Raw genomic sequence first — 21719 nt, forward strand, 5'->3', positions numbered from 1 at the left:
ATAAAAATAACATTACTTCTAACCAACAACAGGATGATTTTGATGTGTCCAATGTAGACAGTTCACCCAAAAGTTGAATTAAATAAAAAAATTCTGGCTTTTACTCACCTTCACGTTGTACCATACTAGCTTGACTTCATTCAGTTTAATTTAAAAAAAAAAAGTCAGTCACTCACTTGCTTCAGAGAACTTGCATATACAGTATACCACTCATATACTGTAATATGGACCACTTTTACAAAACTTTAATGGTGGTTTTACAATCACCCCTTTCTTCAGCTTTCCCTGTCTACCTGCGACATCACTGTTCTGCTAAACTCTGGCATTCCCCTTACTTGTCTTCCTGATGATGCCCCTGTGCTGGCTGACCCCACATACACCTGGAGCTTCACGTCTGTTTACACACAGCAGCAGCACACACTTGAGGAGAAAGGAAAAATCCTGAACCTCAGAAACATAAATACCACCCAAGAAGGACAGTACAAGTGTGTTCAGGATGGCTTTAAAGCAGAGGATCGTATGAGGTTGAGCAGAACGTTCACAATACGTGTGAAAGGTTAGAAGGTTTTGTTGCATTGATGACTTATTATCTCAGAGGTCAATTAACAAATTGAACCCTTTCTTCTTTCTTAGCACCCCCGCCCTTTCAGGAATGGCAGGTGGTCAAAGAAGTAGCTTGGAATGATGTGACTCTTCCATGCAAGGTTGCCAAGTTTTTCTCTTCCGGAGGGACAGAAAACCGTACTGTTGTCTGGAAACGAGAGACAGAAAATGGTGTGATGCTTCTCAAGCCCGACAAAGACAAATATGACCAAGAGGAGAACAAGACACCTCAGAGGATTTTCTGGAACACCAGCCCTGAAGGACAGGACCACGCAATTAAAATTAGTCAGACCAGAAAGGAAGATGCTGGGATGTACCACTGTGTCATAGCTAATACATCTCATACACTGTCAGTGGAGCTTGAAGTGGCAGGTACTCCTTTCAGACACTTATTTAAAATGCAGTTTTCTGTCTGTTTGAATGTTATTCTCATATTTTATACTTAAAATAAATAAAATACATTAAAAATAAATTACAATATATTAAAATATTTATATTGTCAGCAGATATAATATTTATATTGTCAAATATTATATATTGTCAGCAGATAGACACAGAGGTAAGTGGGGAATGAGATGAGCAGAATGTCCAGGTAAGCAGGCAGGGAATGGGAATGTCTCTAGGGCTTATCTGAGTGTGAATGTCCTTTTTCCTTTTCCAGGGGATCCGGAGGTAACAGTGGAGCGTGGAGACGGTGGAGAACTGGAGCGGTTGAGAACAGGGATAGGAACAATGGAGCAACTGGTAAGTAGACAAAAGGTAAGTGGGCCAGGTTAGTTAACATGGAAAGTTTGAGACCAGACAGTGAGTGAACGGGAGGAGTGAAGGGATATAGTGCTCCTGACGCCCTGTTATGGAGACGGGGCCGGCCACGGCCACTGGGTGTGGGACGGTCAGGGAGGAGGAGGTACTGCAGGCTCGTCGGGAGACGACATTTTCCAGGATGCTGAAGGTGCGGAAGAGATTATGGAAGAGGCCTCTGCTGTTTCGAGGGCTGTGGGTAAACCCCGGAGGGGAATTAACTTGCAGGCTTTGAAGAATCTGTCAACTGCAACGAGTATGCAGGTATAACCTTCTGACTTAGGGAGATCTGTGATGAAGTCAACTCTGACGTGGGACCAGGGGCGACGTGGAATGGGTAATGGGACTAATTTTCCGGCGGGTAAGTTATGTGGAGTCTTGGAGATGGCGCAGACTGAGCATTCACAAACGTACTGGGAGACATTCCGGGCCATACTGGACCACCGGTAACGAGCATGGAGGAGCGAGAGAGAATGCTGGCTGCCTGGGTGTCCAGAGCCTAGGGAAGCATGCAGGGAGCCCAGAAGGGAAGTCCTCAAGGAGGTGGGCACGTAGGTTTTGCCCTCTGTGCCTTCCAGCGGAGTGGGTTTGGAGATGGAGGCGATGCGGATCTGTTCATCCAGGGCCCACTGAATGGGGCTCACAAGGACGGCTGGAGGGAGTATGGGTTCAGATGCATAGGGTTCGTCGGGGGCATGGATACGTGAGAGGGAATCTGCCTTGACATTCTTATCTCCGGGTCGATACGTGATGGAAAACTGGAACCGGGTGAAGAAGAGGGCCCAGTGAGCCTGCCGGGAGTTTAATCTCTTAGCACTTCTGAGATATTCCAGGTTTTTGTGGTCAGTGATGACCGTAAAGGGGTGTTGAGCTCCCTCCAGCCAGTGTCTCCATTCCTCCAGCATCAGTTTAATGGCGAGCAGCTCCCGATTTCCAATATCGTAGTTCCGCTCCGCTGGCGAAAGCTTCATGGAGAAGTAAGTGGAAGGGTGGAGTCGGGGAGGCTCTCCGTGGTATCGAGACAGCACTGCTCCCACGCAGGTGGAGGCATCTACTTCCACTATAAATGGGAGTTGGGGTTCGGGATGTGAGAGGATGAGAGCAGTGCAGAAGGCCTCCTGGAGCTTCTTGTAGGCGGCTCGAGCTTCAGAGTTCCAAGACAGAGACTTGGGTTTCTGACGGAGCATGGAAGTGAGGGGGGCTGAGAGGAGACTGAAGTTCAGAATGAACCTCCGGTAGAAATTTGCGAAACCGAGGAATCGTTGAAGTTCCTTTACTGACTGAGGCTGGGGCCAGTCCCAGATGGCTTGGACCTTCCCCTGGTCCATCTGGATCCCATCCGCACTGAGGATGTAGCCAAGGAACTGGGCTGTGTGGCGGTGGAACTCACATTTCTCGAGCTTCAGGTAGAGGTGGTGTTTCCTGAGTTGGCGTAGGACCTGCATCACGTGATGGCGATGTTCGGCCAGGTTCCGGGAGTAGATCAGGATATCGTCTATGTACACGATGACAAACCGGTGGAGGAACTCCCAGAACACCTTGTTCGTAAACACCTGGAAGACGGACAGAGTTGGAAAGGCCATAGGGCATGACCCGATATTCATAGTGGCCTGAGGGGGTAATGAACGCTGTTTTCCACTCATCGCCTTCCCGGATACGAATGAGGTTATAGGCGCTCCACAGGTCCAGCTTCGAGAAGATGCGGGCCCCACGGAGCTCCTCGATGGCAGCCGGGACCAGGGGAAGAGGACAAGGGAGCTCGACAGTGTGATCATTGAGGGTCCGGTAGTTGATGCAAGGCCGCAAGCCTCCGTCCTTCTTGCCCACGAAGAAGAAGCTCAAGGCCGCCGGAGAGGTGGAAGAGCGAATTAACTGTTGTTGGAGAGCCTCCTTGATGTAATCCTCCATTGCCTTACGCTCCGGGATGGACAGGGGGTATACTCGACCCTTGGGGAGTATAGCTCCAGGCAGCAGGTCGATGGCACAATCCCATGGCCGGTGCGGTGGTAACTTCGTGGCTGCCTGTTTGCTGAATACATCCTGGAACGCCAGGTAGTCAGATGGGGTCGTTGGAACCTCACGAGGTTCGGGGCTCTCCACTAGGGTGGAATGAACTTGGAGCTTCAGGTTACTAACCAGGGGCACAGGGACGTTGGAGGGACAGTTTTGGATGCAGATTTTACTCCATCGGAGGATCTCGCTGGTATCCCATCTGACTTCGGAGGAATGTTGAGATAGCCAGGGGTGTCCCAGGATGATATTGACGGTGGGTCCCTCCAGTACCAGAAAGGAAATGCTCTCCTGATGAAGACAGCCTACTTGTAGGGTGATCGGTGGAGACCGGAACTTGATGTGCCCACGCCCGAGCAGTTTTCCCTGTATGGTCACGATCTTCAGCTCGGCCTGTCTCTGGCGGGGTAAATCAAGCTGTTTTAGGACGGCTTGTGAGATGAAATTGCCTGAGGATCTGAGTCCACGAGGGCGGGTACTGAAATGAAATGACGTGGGGTGAGCAGTTGTACCGTTAGCAGTGGTAGGGTAGAGATAGCAGGCTCCAATTGGAGGGTACTCACCCGAATGAAGTGCCCTGGAACTCCACAGTAGAGGCACAGCCCCATGGCGAGACGTCGAGCACGCTCAGTGCGTGAGAGGCGATTAGTATCCATTTGTATAGGTTCTGGTACCGGAGGACAGGCAGCTGGTGAGGACGGAGAATGAGCGGTTATGTCCGGCTGACAAGCCGTGAGACGTTGGGAGATCTTAACGGCCTTCTGCATAAAGCTCTCCAGACCGACAGTGTCATCATAGATCACCATCTGGGCTCTGATCTGTGGATCCAAGCCCTGACGGTAAGCAGTGAGTAGCGCTGCCTCGTTCCATCCACACGAGGCTGCCAGAGGCAGACTGAGGGTGTGTGACCGGAGAGAGAGCTGTTCGAAGAGCACTGACCAGCTCTTCGAGAGGATCCGCAGCGGCGGGGTTCGGGAACTCCATCTCCGGTCGTCGGTTCTGGTCTGGTCTTCTGTCAGCAGATAGACACAGGACACAGACGTAAGTGCAATACAAACAACAGGTTTATTGAGCAGTAGCAGAGGGGAATGAGATGAGCAGAATGTCCAGGTAAGCAGGCAGGGAATGGGAATGTCTCTAGGGGCTTATCTAAGTGTGAATATCCTTTTTCCTTTTCCAGGGGATCCGGAGGTAACAGTGGAGCGTGGAGACGGTGGAGAACTGGAGCGGTGGAGAACAGGGATAGGAACACTGGAGCAACTGGTAAGTAGACAAAAGGTAAGTGGGTCAGGTTAGTCAACATGGAAAGTTTGAGACCAGACAGTGTGTTGAATGGGAGGAGTGCAGGCATATAGTGCTGATAGGTGGCGGTGATCAGAAATCAGGGGATTAGGATCTGGTGAGTGTCGTTGGTGGAGACTGCGGTGACTCTCTGACATATATATTTTATATATTTGTGCTGTTTATTGTAATATTTTTTTCACATTTAATTGTATTAAAATACAAAAATATTTAAAAAATAAAATGTATAAATTATGTTTTAGTATTATTATCATTATATTAAGAAAATTAATTATAAATTAAAATAAAATTAATTAAAACTTTAATAAAAGCCTGTTTTAACATTATTATTACACTTAGTAATTAAACAAATATTTTTATAAATAAAAACATTAATTTTGAAAAAAACAAATATTTATAAATAAATTCTATTTTAATATCATTACATTTAACTTAAAAATAATTTATGTAATTTTAAAATAAAATGTAAGTTTAATTTCTGCCTGTTTTAATATTATTATGACATTCAGGAAAAAAAAATTATTTAATCTAAAACAGACAAACATTTACAAATATTTTTATTTTATTTCTACATTTAAGGAATAAAATAAAACCAACATGAATATTTTAAAAATATTTTATTAAGAATAAAATAAAGAAAATATTTGAAGAAATTATACATTTTGTTTTAATTTTACTCTTACTATATAAGAGTAAAATAAAAAAGAAATTAGAGAATTTTTAAAAATAGATGTTATTTATGAATTTACTCTGGGGTCATCTACTGTAAAACAACATTTTATCTATAATTGGAATGAGATTTTCTTTTGGGGCTACATAAATTCTGATTAAACTGTATGAATAAAATTATGACTAAACTGTAATTTTATATCTCGAATCACATTCTTTTGGAAAGAAATGATTTCAGGGTAACCTTTACCTCCCATTTTAATCCTTAGCCCCCCCTCTGCCCCGCTGCTTTAACCACACTGGCCCATGGGAGGACTGTGAGGAACAGAACAGCAGATCAGGGAAGGCAATTCTTCAGGATTCACTCAGAGACTTCTCCGTCTCTGTATATGCCGAACTTAAAGGTTCAAAACCGCAAACCAACTTGATCTTCTCCCCGATCAGCATTGCTGTAGCTCTTTACAACCTGCTATTGGGTAAGATAAATAATGGAGGAACATCATACAGCCACCAAAAGGCTACACATTGTACTTTGTTAACCTGCTGAGCCTCTTACTTCTCTCTCTTTGCGTCACCCTCTTTCCAAGGTGCTCGAGGTGAGACCAGAACACAGCTGGAAGGTGCTCTTAGGATTCCTTCAGAATTCTCCTGTGTGCATTCTGAGACAAAGAAACTGAAACAAGTGATAAAGGACACACTGAGTATGGCCTCTGCTATCTTTTATTCCCCAGGTAGCCACAGTAAAAACTCACTTTAAAAACCACTCACCTTGTGAAAAAGAACTACATACTAAATACTTTAAAAGGAGAGTTATAATGGAGAATATTATCTAAAAAAAATATACTGAATGTAATTTTTCAGTTTTCAGACACTTAATTGCATGTTATTTAGAATTAATTGAAAATATTCTAGTTTAAACTTATATTGAATGCACTCAGTTAATCTTAAGAGTGCATTCAATATCAATTTAAACTAGAATATATTGTCACAAGGTGACATCTTTACAACTAATTTCAGAATTCTGTTGTTTTTTAAATTTGGTTAATGTGCTGCAGAATTTATTGACAAGTATTTATGATAAACTAAAATATCCTGTCATTTCTTTCGAAACTTGCGTGCCATGTAAGTACACATGATGAAACTGCAATTTAGTACATTTTAAATATATATATAACAGACAGTTTACTATAATTGAGTACTTTTAGGTGTTAGTCAACACATAATTACAAGGTGCACTTTTTAAAAGTGTACTTAAGTGTGTTAAGAAACAGTCATGAAAATCTACTCTAAGTCCACTTAAGCATTTCATTAATTATCTTCAAGTACAGGTTTTGAAAGTTTTAATTTCAGGATTACAATTGGGCTCACTTCTTTTTCACAAGGATATATGTTGTCAAAATTACTAATTACATCGGAGTCACTTATTCTGGACTTCATTTTGATACTGCCTAAATTAAGACTGCAGTCACATCCATAGCCTGAAGAGTTTTGTTTCCACATGGAGCAACAGTTGGGAGAAGCTTTTGTCAACCAATCAAAGGAGTTCTATGATGCCGTGCCAGAGAAGCTGACCAATGACAACGATCAAAAATTGATTCTCATCAATCAATGGGTGGCAAAGAAGACAAACAATAAAATCACTGAGTTAATTGATTTTGTGGATCCCGCCACCTCCTTTGTTTTGTTAAATGCTGTCTACTTTAATGGTAAGTCATATTATATATCTGAATACTGTGCATATTTATGTTTTATGACACTGTGTTTGTGTTTCTTTGTGCTTTACAGGTAAATGGAAGACAGTTTTTGAATCCACAAATAAACGAGAAAACTTCATGAAGTTTTCAGGTGAGGTCATAGAAGTGCAGACTCTCTACAGCTCCAAGTACAGCCTTCAAATGGGGTACAACAAAAAATTACAGGCCGAGGTAAGTGGCGCAATTAATGCACAAAGGTCATTATTAGGAAATGGTGCTATTTGTGTGCATTTGAGACCATTTGACTTGATACCGATATTATTAACAGAATACTTAACTTAGTTACATTATTTTATAGATTTACTTTGTTTTCTCTTCAGAATATCAGCCAATTTGCATGCCCCCTTTCACCCCTTTAAATATATATTTTTAATTAAATAAATATATATTTATTAAAAAAGTGCGACCATGCAGTGTTTTTAGATAGTTCTGAGGCAAGTTTCTCTAAGTCTTTAAAAAAATACATTGAATTAAATATAAATACATTTAGAACACAAATTAAATTTTAATTTAAAATGTTGAAGTAAATAAAAAATAATGGAATCTAAAATAGAAATAATTAAATAATAAAATATGAAAAAAAAAAAAAAAACTTTATTTTACATTGCAAAAATGACACCAATTCCTATAAATGAACTACAAGCACTTGTGCGTATTTGTACAAGTACAAACACATACATTGCAGGACTATTTCTCCAGGTCGGAAAGTTCCCTTTTATGGGTAAAAACAGCCTGTACATACTGATCCCACGCACAACGTCAGAAGAATCCTTTGTATTGATGGAGAATAATATAAACAAAGATTCTATTGAAGCAATGGTATCTGAGATCAATAAAATCCCAGTCCAAACCGCTGAGGTCATACTGCCTAAAATTAAACTGACAGTGGACACACAACTGGAGGACTTACTGAGGGATCTGGGTAAGACAGGCACTTCATTTACTCCAAAATGCTGCATCATTTACTCATCTTGTTCCAAATCTGTAATCCATTTTCTCAGTAGAACACAAAAGGAGATTTTCCATACAACGTAAATATTATCAGAAAATCATGCACTACAAGATATTCCAAGCCATATATGAACCTTTTGAGAAGAAAATCAGAAACGAGAGTAATTTTTCACTGGAAATATTCTGAAAAATGTTTGGCCTGTTTCTCACTAAAAACTATGATATGGCTTCAGATAACTTGGAATATAGTGCAAGAGTCATATGGACCACTTTTATTATAGGTTTGTGATCATTTTTTGGGGTGTTTTTTTAGTCAACAATGAATGGAAAAAGGAAGCATATACTCTTTAAAAATTCTAATTTTGTATTCCATTGAAAAATATATAACGGCATGCAGATTTGGAACAAATGTGGATGAGCAAATCATGACCGAATTCTCCTCACCTCTCCTCTCTTCTCCTCAGGTTTGTCAGATCTCTTCTTAAATCCTAACTTGTGTGGGATATTTCCGGAGGAATCTGAATCATTCATCTCAGACGCCCGTCACAAGGCTTTTCTCTCACTGACGGAGAAAGGAGTAGAGGCCGCTGCAGCCACAAGCATCTCTTTTTCTCACTCCTTCTCTTCTTTTGCAGCTCTACAGCCCTTCGTTCTGATACTGTGGAGCGATGAGGCTAGCGCTCCTCTTTTCATGGGAAGAATAATCAATCCAATTAATCCATAAAAAGACATCACAAAAGCATCTCACCACAAAAATAATCAAACTTTCTGTTCTACATTCAATCATTCTTTTATCACAAACAAATGCATTTATGTAACAATATCATGTTATGCATAGAGTTGGAATGCATGCACAATCTCGGTCATTAAAGATGTACTTCACATCATGCATTTGTTATTTATTTTCCATGAAATGACAAGAAATCTGATGCATGAATGAAAGATCATAAGACTCGAACGCACAAAACTCGCTCTCATTTCCAGCAGCCACTATTGCACCAATTTATTTCGGAGACGCAGTTACAGAGAGCGACACATGATGGCAGTCACATCAAATGTTCCACACAGACAGTCAACGAGGACACGTGAGCGAGAGTTGAATAATCCTCCTTCAGTTTGACCCCTCGTTCATTAACGCTCCCCCTGGAGTCCCATCTTGGCTGGCAGGTGGTGCCAGTCCATTATCTAAATGCCATGCTGTTTCATCAAAGGTAGCCTGGATTGTCCCAGTTCACTGAGCAAAAACAAATACCCTTAGATGGGCCCATTGATGGATATTAGGACAAACATAAGCACTGCAGATCGGTGGTCCATCAAAGCATATGTGACATTCACTTGGCATGCAGCTGCTTAGAACAACATTTGATAATTATACACCGCTTAGGCCATTCATTTGATAACTCAAATGTAAAAAAGAATAATAATAATAATAAAAAACACAGCAGAACTCCAAGTCAGGAACGGCGACGGAGGCCATGAAAGGACAGGGTTAACAATAAGTTTTTTGTGCAATTAAATGCATAAAATGTCTTCAATCAAGACCAGATGAAAAGTAGATTCAGGTAGCTGATTTACGGAATCTAATAAACAGCTAATAAATGCAATCACACAGATACAATTACAGACGAAATTCCCACGCATGGCAAGAAATGTGCATCGTTTCACAGATCTTATGTCAACACATTGTCAGGACGACAAAGCAAACCGACCCAGATTTTGTGTTCTGACAAAAAAAAAACGTCCTTGACAGGTAGTTTGTCCTTCAAAGGCTTCGTTTGATTGCTAATTTAACCCCTAATGGGGCGTGCAGTTGTGCATGAGGCCTGCCAGAGGCGATTCACCCTCCATACTGGCACTGTCCTGACGGTTAGGCCTCTAAACCAGTAGAGGGCGCTGGAGAGAGAGAGCGAAAAAGTTTGTCAATGTGCATCAGCGCTTGTTTGTTTTGTTTTTTTGTAGGAGACTGTACAAACATTCAACAGAGACACGTACAAAGACAAAACACAGACAGGGACATTCACACACATTCTCGTTGAGGTGACTGTCGTTTGGTTCTTGTCGAAGAGACAGGCGGCAGTTCTTGAGTGAACGTTTAAATCCATAGACAGTTCCTTTCATTGCTTTAGAGTTCCTTCATGCACCGTTCCTTGTGCTTTTCCTGTGCATCATGTTTTTGTCGGGCTGGAAGAGACTGTAAACTTTCATACGTAACAAATCACAAAAGGTAAATACATAGGTACGCATAGACATTTACAGTCAGCTGGATGTGTTGTGCTTTGACAAGTGTGCAAAATTACGGCACCACCAACTGTAACAAACACCAGGATGCTATTACACGTTTAACATGTAATAAACAATAACACTATAATATGGCATGAGTTCCTGTGGCATAGTCACAACACAGTACGATTTCACATAAGTGACGTGTAGACCAGAAAAAGGGGTCGATTGTTTGTGCGTCACAATCTGGGCTTGTGATCACACTTGCTTCTTTCTCATCACAAAAGAATGTGACACTTAGCTGTACAATAGATTATGATGCTTTTTCTCACGCATTAATATTGAATGTCATCGTCATCATCATCGTTCTCAGACTGAGCATTATTGCATTTCTTTATCATTATTACTCCATTATGTTTGTATTACTTTTCAGAGGATGAAGGTGTGTGCTTGTCTGTGTGTTAGTCACTGCTAGGGGCTCCTTGCTGTGTCAGTGTGTGCCAGTACTCCACTTTCTTTCCTTTGTATTTTAGACACTCAAACCAGTGCTTCAGTCTCTCTCCTTTTGCGTTAATCCCCAATTCAACACCACCTGAGAAAGAGAGAACAATAGGATACCAAATGAAAAATAGCAGGGCTGCAATGATTATGACCACAAAAAAAAAAAAATCATAATGAATAATTACACTACTGTTTAAAAGTTTGGAGTTAGTAAGATTTTTTAAAATGTTTTTGAAAGAAATATCTTATGCTCACCAAGGCTGGATTTATTTGATTAAAAACACAGTAAAAAAACAAAAATTATTTAATATTATAACGTAACCGCTTTATTCCAATATGCTGAGTTGGTGATAAAGAAACATTTCTTCTTCTTATCAATGATGAAATTTGCTTTTATATCCATTTTTGTGAAAACGATTTCTTTCCAGGATTCTTTGATGAATAGAAAGTTCAAAAGAACAGAATTTATTTCTAATTATTTAAAATGTTTAGAATAAATATGAATCAAATTTTCAATTTCTTTTCCAAAAGAAAAAAGAAAAATTTAAATCTTACTGAGCCCAAACTTTTGAACAGTAATGCATATTTCTTGATATTTTAATAGCATTTTTTGTGTGTTAGGCAACTGCATGCTATATTTGTCTAATATATTCTGTTTTATACTGTTCATATTTTACCCTGGGTAGTAATTAGATTAGATGCTTATTTACATATTTATGAGGTTGATATCACCGAGCAGAGACTGATGAGCATGCGACCTCTTCAATACCTGCTTGTCTATATTCGAACATAAATCTGTTTTAAATCTTGTGTTTACAATGACAGTTTTAACTTTCCCAATGGACAATGTAACTAAAACAGCACATGAATATTTAATTGATGAGGTAAGTATTATGGTTGGATGTTTCCCCACCGTAACATTCTAGCACATGCTATCTGCTTTTCAAAATTACAAGAGTATATTATATTACATACATACATATTGCTTATATATGTATATATATTTGACTGTGGCTTCTGCTGTCGAGTTGTTCTAGCCACTTCAGCATGTCTCTCCTTAGTCTAACACCTGAGCTTGCTCTGAATAATGAAAGCGCGTGCGAGTATGTTGGTGGACACAAGCTGCGTTTCATTTCATCAGGCCCCTCACGTACTGAGATTCTGTCCCGCTTCGATCACTCCTACACAAACACACACACACCTCACATCAATACCACATGCTCATGGCCACGAGCAAGCCATGACAAATGAACCCTACGCATGACATCCCTGCCATAGGGAATGAAAGAAAAAGAAAGGAAATAGACAGGGAGTGGGTGAAAGAAAGCGAGTTGGAAAGATCCAAGAAAATGTTAAATAAATACTAAGCTTCATTGCACTTGTCAATCAGAGACCTGCGTCCTCGGTGTGCCTTCACGCCTGGATGTCTCTCACAAGCCTCTGCTCATTCACATCCCTTCATGTCTTTACACTTCTGTTGATCACCCCATCCGTTCCTCAGCCATCCCCTCTAAATCAGTAACACTGACATCAATTACTCTCACTGTCCCGATCGTTACAGAGCACTCGTGTCATTCAACCATAAATAAACATGTCACAGCACAAAGCTCAAGAGCTTTTCTGTTCTAGACTCTTCCTCTGTTTCTTTTCATTAAGGGACAGTTCAGCCATCATTTACTCACCCGCATGTCTTTCAAAACCTGTATGATCTTTTTTCTTCTGTGGAGCACAAAAGCAATTATTTATAGCAGAATGTCCAGGCTGCTCTTTCATTAAAAGTGAACAGTGACCACAGCTGTCGAGCGACATTTTCAGTGATTAACGACTTAAATTTCAGTCTGTTCCTCACACAAAGTTATCATATGGTTCACATTGGACTACTTTTATGGTGCTTTGGGATGCTTTTTTGGTTTTTCTTTTTTCGGAGCTTGACAGCCCTGGACCCCTTCCACTTTGCCAAACTACTCCTTTGGTGCTCCAAGGAAGGAAAAAGGTTTGAATGACATGAGAATAAGCAAATGATGAGATTTTTAGGTGAACTACCCTTTATATAAAACTCTTTTCTTATTCTGAACAGGAAATGAGACATGCAAGTTGTAACATTCGCTTCTACAGGAACAAAGTATCAAAACAGCACCGTCTTAAAGGAAAGGTCCATGCCGAAATAGGTTAAGCTCTATCTGCAGCATCTGTGGCATGCTGACGATACCAGAGACAATCATTTGAGTTGTCGCTCGGTTTGCATTTACATGGGAAGTCTATGCAGCAAAGCTTTCTGCAGAAATGTTCAAATCAACTGTATATAACAGACATATTCTATAACTCTATTTTTTGGTACTTGTACTTAATTTTGCTGCAAAGTTGTGTGTATACAGTGCAAATACAGAATGTATAATTAAGTACAGGAAAGACAACATAACTAAACAACTGGTATAAGTCAAGGTTTTAACAATTATCATCAAGCGGCTTTAATTTTGAAACTGTGTGTACTTCATGTCTGGTGAAATGCTTCGCACCAAAGACTTCAATGGAAATGCATATTTTTGATTGAAAAACTCACCTATGAAGTCATTGCTCATGCCCAGGTCGTAGTCCCAGACTGAGATCTCCAGGGTTTTCTTGGCCAGCTGATCATGTGGGACTTCATAGGCAAACTCCTGGGTTGAAGAGAACACACATGAGTTTTGGTAGAGGGACAAAACAACGTTTATATTTACAATGAGTGGTCACAAGGTGTGGTCACACTCGGCTTTGAGCATGGAAAATTATGAACAACAGGATAGGCAATCAAATTCTAGGGCTTCTGTTTTTAAATAAACTATATCTTATAAGTAACAAAAATAATACAATAAAATTTGTCATTTATACCACCTACAACACTTTCCCACAAATTGCGAGATCAATCTGTGCATATAGAAATTCACATTTCAAAATTCATCAAACTTGAATTTGGTATGCAGCCAAGAATTAAACTTCTTCACTCGTTCCTGCGTTTCCGCTCGCTCACATTCACACGAATATAAATGGATTTACACAGAGCTGAAAGTCTAAAGGGCTGCATGACTGTGACAATACCCTAATTGTTATGTATTTCTCCCTGGTATTTTATTGTGATTATTACTTTAGATTAAAAAGATAATCAAGATTGGTTTAAACTTCCTCTTATGGCCTATAGACTCATTTAAATGCCTTTGATTTTCCATTTCATTTGTCTGTGACTGGTTACAGTGCTCAACCACTGCAAAAAATTGTGTAAAAGACATTTTTTAGTGCAAGTAGACTTAAACAGAAAGGAATCAGCATTTTTCCTTTTTAATTAATTGCGAGAACCATAATCTCAATTAATTGTGGAGCTTCATGTGACTACACCTTTAATAGGAATAGCTGACCTCGTTAAACTCCGGGTTTAGAGTCTTCTTCTTCACTGAGGTCTTGTATTTGGACTTTTTCCCCATGTCAGGCTGCAAAATACTGATAAAGAGAAAGAGAAAGAGAAATAGCCAGAAATGAATCACTGCTCTGCAGTGAGAATTTTATAACTTCTAAAACATCAAAGCAAATCATTAGCCCGGTTTGTCTCAAGCTCACAAAACATCCACGACACAATCAAGGCAGAAAAGAAAGCACAGACAAGGCTGTAAGAGCTCATTTTAGAGCATGACGAATTCTAGAGAGAGAGAGATGGTGATGGTGTTGTTCTGGGTGATTCATTCAATCTATTACAGATTGAGAGATGATAATCTCTAATTGAGGATGGATGGAATGAATGGATTGAGAGTATGTTAGAGGACAGATGATGCATCCACAAGGTCTGTGGCTCATAGAGTCATCAGTGGATTACCAATCAGGACTCATCATTTATTATTCATGAGAGATATCAACCTACACAAAATGTTACAAGGAGAGAGATGGAGAGAGACGTGTGTGATCTGAAAAAACGCATGGAGATATGATGCAAGAGACATATTGCCATCTACATGGATCCATGACAAGTTGTGAAACAGTTACACAGCACACAGTTAAACACATTTTAATAAACACTTAGAGGCTGAACAACATTAAATTCACTATGAATGAATCATGCCGGTGTATATTTGCACATGACATCTGTGTTGTTGGAGGCTGATTAAGTAAAAGAATTAAACTAATCAAGTAACTGCAATTCAGACACATAAATTAGCTCTTTAAAACGATGAAAGCACAAATGAATAGACTTTACGTCTGGATATATGCTGTCTTTGGTGCTTTTCTCCATCATTTGATGAATATCTGCAGCTATGATCAATAGAAAATGATATAATACAAATACAAAAATCTCTCAGATAAAATTAATTTAAATAATGGAATGCTAACTGGCAAATAGCACTGCATTTTGCGAATAATATACACAAAAATATATTATTATATAATAATGTTATATATAATAAATTACATAAAATCAGCTGTTTTAATATATTACCAAATTTTGTGAGTGACCCATTTGTTGATTTCTGAACTGTGTATTAGTTACTATTTTTGCCATAGAAAGATAAACACTGTAGTAAAAGTAGTAAGTGCTTTTAGCTATTGAGTCATTCAATTGACTGAATCATTCAAAAACACCAATTCATTCACAAACAAAATAAGAATGAAAACGTTCTGTTTACAGATTAATTCCCCCTAACACGTTTAATGTGCAATCTTTGATCATGCTCTAAATTTGAAATATATGCAGCCAAAGAAAAGTTATGGAAAACCGAAATTAGTTCAAGTCCCTACAGTGTCTTTTTGAGATGTCATAACAAAATTAACAAATCAGTCTCTGAGACAACTTGTTATTCCACAGACATATCAGAGATTCATATAAAAGAAGAAATAATCCATGAAAGATTGTACTACACAACTGCATTGAACACACAACGGTCCTGTGACTACTGTGTCTTAAATTAGTTTAATTAAGACACAGTTTAAATTAATTGGTTTAAATTAGTTTAGTTAGTTATCAGCTTATTTATTAAACTGGTGTATAAAAGCAATAACACACTTGCAATCACGCTGTCAGTTTCCATTAAATGTCAACTGGATAATATTGATGGATTATCATTTAACAGCACAGCGTGTGTTTGGTGCAAAAAATGATTTACCACTGGATAATAACCACTGGACTAATGACACACTATTGAAACTAATAATAGATGCTTGAGTGGTGATTCAATATAAAATTAGCCAATCTTTAGATATTGACTGATTTGCTGGTACATGTCAGGATATTAATCAGAATATTAATGATGTTTTATTTCTGTGTGACAAGCTTTATGTCACTGACAGGATGATTTTGCATTTCTAATGACTTTTTAATGTGATCCTATTAATTTTTTATTGACAAGTCCTGTAATAAGTGTTGGATATTAATTGGGTGTCATTTAAATTTACAACATTTCTGGATGTGTTCCCCTACCCCAGGCCCAAAGAATAGACAGGCGTGGGACATGGGACATGTTCCAGCTGTTTCCTTCATGTCGTCATGGAAAGTTGTGACAAAGACATCAACGGTTTGTCAGACCCTGAAAGAGTTACAGTGCGGATAAACTTGATTTAAATGTCAAAACTGACTGATGCTAAGCATGCTAATGTTAGATGCTATTACATTAAGCATGAGGCACATAATGTCCTTCTAAAGAAGAGCTGCAGGAAATTTCATTCTTGATACCACAGGGCTCACTTCAGATCTAACCCCAAGGAGACAACTGTCGTCATCTGGGTAATTAAAAGAATAACTGTCGTCCTGGAATAGCCTGTCTACAATGACAACCGTCAGTCCTGAATGAAAGAAGAAATTTGGCATGGACAGAATGTTTACGCCTACAATGAGACAGTCTTGAGTATTGGAAATCATAGTGTAGCGAGGACAAATTTAGAATAAGAATGACATTTTCAATATGTTAACTCCCAGTCTATTGGGCCCTATTCTTACAGAGCAAGTTCAGTTCATAAGAGGCATGGAAAAACAAGAAAAAAAAATCATTTTACATAATATTTACATATATTAAAGCTGAAGTGTGTCATTTGTAATTAGTGCAAGCAGCATAAAATTAGTGTGTAATTATCATTCCTGTAGCTCAAACAGTAGCAAAGCTGAAGGTCATGGGTTTGATTCCAAGGGCGAATGCATGAACTTACAAGAAGTACACCATGAAAGCAATGCAAACCGTTTTGCTTCTGCCAAATGTAAAAGTAATTTATGTGCCACTAGTGGCATCAAATGAAAATGTGTATAAGAATACTGAATACTCCTTCCATCTTCCATTAACGAGTCAAACTGACAGTCCTGCCTCTAACTGACGCTACTGCTGGAGCCAATGTTGCTGTGTTAGGAAGCTGAAATCACTGAAACAAACAGAGAAATGTTCTGAAAGCACCACAGAGTTCCAATGTTGACATGTTTCCTGGAAATCAACCTGCTGTAGTTGACTCTGCACAGAGATAGGAGAAAGTATTTTAACATCAAGAAAATTACATACTTACGCTTTAATGTGCACCTGCATCCATGTATCCGTGAATTAGTCACTAATTACATTTTGACTTAATCGTTTCTGCAATTAGTGAAAAAAGCACATTTAAGAAGTCGGTGCACGATGCCAAGCGTCTGAATAAACATTTGAACGCTAACCTAAATGTCTCGCCGTTGCAACAAGTTCAGATGAAAGCGGAACTATTGAAATTGTGTCCCGTGTAATGACATTAATTAGAGCATGTGCAATAATATCTGCATTCCCTTGTCTGTTCTAATTATGTGGTGATGCCGAGGGCCTGATGAAAATAGAGCTGAACTCTACGAGGTCTCATTCATAATCATTACATACACACACACAATCTAAAAAGTGGGGGCATATCTAAATCTCATCAGCCTCTCTAAATACACATTAGAAATATCATTAGTTTTAAATGCCTAGTTGCCACAGATACACTCATGCGAGAAAGTACTTGAAAGCATAAAACTAAACTTTCCAGACACGGCATTGTTGTGACAGATATGATATGAATAGAGAAAAATGCTTGTTTGAAAAAGATGGTTTTTCTTCTCTGCTGTTGTTCATGTCTTCGCTCCTCAGGAAATTTACTTTAGCGGCTCAGCGCAACTGTGCCAGGCGTACTTGAATCATGAATATTAATTATTTTGTGATGTTCACCCTAACTGATATGCTAAAAACAGACATTTAATTCTAGCCTCAGATGGATTATCGTTTACCATGTGCGTTTGCTCACTATAAAAGCAACCGATTGACAGAGGCTTCTGCAACATTAGATCAGAATTGACGTGGGGCCTGTACCATGAAGCCGGTTTAGCTGGCTAGCCAGGTAAGTTTCAGTTTAGTTTGCACCAATCCTGGGTTTTAGGTACCATGAAAGTGGAATGGCTTTTAGCTGCGTTCATTGCCATAGTAACTTACACTGCAAAGCTAACCTGCTCCACAGCAGGTTATGTTCTGGGTTAGAGATCTCAAACTGAAATTGGACCAATCAGATGTGAGCAAAGTGACACATGTCTGACACAAAAAAAGTCACTCCCCCAGTTTCTCTTCCTGCAAATTAAAGGTCACTGTGAAGTACCTTAAAAAAAGATATAATTATTTAATTAAAATAATAATTAAAATTTACATATGATTTATATTATTATTACTCCATTACACACACAAGCCCTTTTACTTTAACAACTATTATAAAGCATTTATTTTAAATGAATATTAATTTATACAGATCATATTTAATATAAATATAGAATCAATAGATAAATATAGAATCAATAGATAACACTAAAAATGGCTGCAAGTGACCATGCATGTTTGAGTCTATATCGCTATATATTATCAACTATATAAACTAACTTCACAAGTTTCACTTGTGACTGCACTGATAGAGCAAGATCATTTTCTTTATTTGTCCTCTTTCATGGACAAGTATTTCAGTGGAAATGCTGTTCGCTGCTGATGTCACACATTCACGTGCGTGTTCCATTAACTCAGGATCAAGCCTGAGTTGACAGAGAAAGTTGATGATCAGCTTCATGGTACCAACAAAAGCCAGATTGGAGTGTTTGGTTTTGGAGTGTTTGGAACTCAAAACCAATCCTGTAACGCTTGTTCAACCACCATCATGGTACAGGCCGTGGCTCTACTTTCTTAATACACTTTCCTGTTCTCATTATTTTTTGGTGCATGTTATTCAAAAGAAAATGAGCATCTTCTGAAAACATCTTTCCATTTTGGGTAATTTCACCAAACTAATGACCTCCAATAACCTGTCATAAATAGATCATTATCTATTCATATCCTAAACAGTGTTATTTTATTATCACTGAAACTTATAGTTTTTATTTTTCAATTTTCTATCTCGTTGTGTTTTGTCATTTTTTAATGTCTATTTTTTAGTCATTTTTATTTGAGTTTTAGTTCTATTTATGTTAGTACATCAAGTTAAACTAAATGAAAGTAAGAACTGTCACATTGAAAACTACTTGAAATAATTTGTTTATTTTTTTCAGTTAACGTTTACTTCAAATTACAGTTTTTTTATGGTTTCAATTTTAGTTTTAGTTAACTATAGCATTAAATGATTTAAACATTTTCTCATTGAATATCCTGTTTAGCTAGGAAATGCATCAAAGGCTGGAAAGTAAAATGGTTTGCAAATGCCATCAACATTTAAATCATTAATTTAGCCTTTTTATCTTTGTAAGCCAAGAAAATAAACCTCTTTAAACAATTATCAGATAATCTGAATTACGAAATTTGCTAAAGTGTTTGTTTGTATCTCTGCTGGAGATAATTAACTAATCACTGATTGCTCTAAAAATAACTTTATTACACAGAAAGGCTATGTCTACAAATGATTTGCTTGGTTAATTACATTCGAGATGTTTCGAACACAGCTGATGTGTCGATTCCTTTCCTGAATTTCTCTGAAAATGCCTGTAGCCTTGCTTTAGCACATTGATTAAATGGATTTCCTTCTAGCAACCTGGATATGGTGATTACATTCACATACAGGAGAGAAGAGATAGAGAGTTGTGGGTAAGCTTCCCTGCCTAAGCTTCTTCGGTTTTTCTCTGTTGCCCGAGAAGCACATCTCAGAAAAAAACAAACAAACATGTGAACGTCACTAGCGGTCCTTCTCTAAATCTAGAGATTTAGTTTCTCTTTCCCCCTATGGAACGACTACAGTATTGATTGGCCTCCAGTTTCCCTCAACAGTTAATCCCTACTTATGTCCAGTTTCATGTTCCCTCTATTATAGACTAAGCCAGTCCAGGACTCAACAATAACGTTGGTCTGCTGACCCGGAGCCAATGTGAGAGAGTTAGTAGCTGACCGACAGCTACTAGATGGAATTTTGACAAAATTGAGAGAAATACTTGACAGAGAAGCATCTGTTAGAATGGGTTAAAATTATATTACTTATTATTACTAGATATAATTTCAAACTGATTATTTAATATTTCTTTGGAATGATAATTCCAGTTAATAGTTTTTAATAAAGAAAAATAGCCACATAAAAATAGAAACAAAATCATAAAATAAAAATTAGATAAACATAAATAATTTAAAAATATCTGAAAAATTAAATAAAAATTAAATTTTTAAAAGAGTATTTTTGCTCTTTATTTTTGAGCCTTACTATTTAGCCCTGTTTCAAAATTTATATATAAATTTATATTAAAATGTAAATTATTTTCATTAGCTAATTGGTGACACTGAAAACTCGTGGTTTTTACATTATTGGTGTATTCCAATTATGTTGCTTCATTAAATTTTTTTAGAATCCATTAAATTATTACAATTAAAGCCTTTGTTGCTATTAAAAAGACAAGAGTGACTGATGCAGAAAATCCAGTCTAATAAAATGAGTTTGCTGCTTCAATAAATTCCAGCTAAATCCAGCCATAACTGGAATCAACCTCAGTGGACAAAAAGCCAAATAACATCTGGTCCAGCGATCACAATGCACAAACAATCCCATCATCAACACAAGCCATGCTGTCATACGTGTCACGAGAGATGGATTCAAAATTTCCACCTTATCCTAAACTATATTGACAAGTCTAGTCCTAAACAAGCGCTAAAGCAGCTGTCACACACACATGCACACGCACACTCCCAGCAGTCTATCCCGCTGTATAAAAGCAGTCCACTCTCTAACAATAGATTTCCACTGCTCCAGTGAGCCCATCAGTGCCTGTAACTGGCACGATAAACAAGGAAATCCTATCTCTTCTGAGCAGATAGCGGAAAAAACTCCTCTGCATCACACAACACATCAAAATACATTCACGATAAGAATGAACAGGACCCCATCAACAGTAAGAGAGTGGTCCAAGATTTATGCATGCTTTATCAGACTCGAGCGGAGGGAGAGAGAGAAAGAGAGCAAGAAATGCATAGTGTCGAGAAGAAGAGGTATGGCAAATGATAAAAGAGCATGTGATGGGAAACCGAGGGCGGGAAGCCGAAGCTGAGAGAGCAAGGTAAAAAAAAAAAGGCAACGACCGAGTTTTTTCTGACTTTCCGCTTGCCTCTTGACTCTCTGCATCCATCTCTTTGCCCCATTAATTCTCTATGCCTCTAAATAAAATCTCTTCATGTCTTATTGTGTGGGTGGACTTTGAATTACTCTTCGCAAGAACCCACAGGGGGATAAATTATGATCAACCGAAGGTACAGAGAGAAATAAATCACCCTGAAATGAAATCCATGATGCTAACTAGGAGGAGGGCGATGCCAGTGAATTGAGTCATATCGCGGTAACATGTACTTACGTTCGCCTGATGCTGTGCTATGCAATGATTCAAGGCAGGACAAACGAAATTATGCTTGTTAAAACTTGATTATTTGATCGTAATAAATGTGAAAATTAAATAAAAGCTGTGAAAAT

At 38.6% G+C, this 21719-nt stretch overlaps 2 protein-coding genes across 2 annotated transcripts in view; one reads left to right on the forward strand and one right to left on the reverse strand.

The window, feature by feature from the left end:
• Positions 1–33: 33 nt before the first annotated feature.
• On the forward strand, positions 34–8977 carry LOC306849122 (plasma protease C1 inhibitor-like; the record flags this gene model as incomplete). Its single annotated transcript, XM_079383964.1, has 10 exons — positions 34–53; positions 186–201; positions 280–556; positions 634–975; positions 5655–5861; positions 5973–6115; positions 6887–7091; positions 7171–7310; positions 7839–8061; positions 8555–8977. 10 exons carry the CDS (start codon positions 34–36, stop codon positions 8812–8814), a joined length of 1833 nt encoding a protein of 610 aa, XP_079240090.1. The 3' UTR covers positions 8815–8977.
• Positions 8976–21719, reverse strand: part of LOC306848913 (double C2-like domain-containing protein beta) — a 34572-nt gene continuing 21828 nt past the window's right edge. The window contains exons 9-11 of the mRNA XM_079383707.1: positions 14201–14282; positions 13372–13468; positions 8976–10902 (exon numbers count right to left, since the gene is read on the reverse strand). Coding sequence (XP_079239833.1) covers positions 10772–10902; positions 13372–13468; positions 14201–14282 — 310 coding nt within the window. The 3' untranslated portion in view covers positions 8976–10771. The remainder of the gene's footprint in view (positions 10903–13371; positions 13469–14200; positions 14283–21719) is intronic.

Source organism: Barbus barbus, assembly GCF_936440315.1.
Source record: "Barbus barbus genome assembly, chromosome: 29".
In the NCBI taxonomy this organism is placed as follows: domain Eukaryota; kingdom Metazoa; phylum Chordata; class Actinopteri; order Cypriniformes; family Cyprinidae; genus Barbus; species Barbus barbus.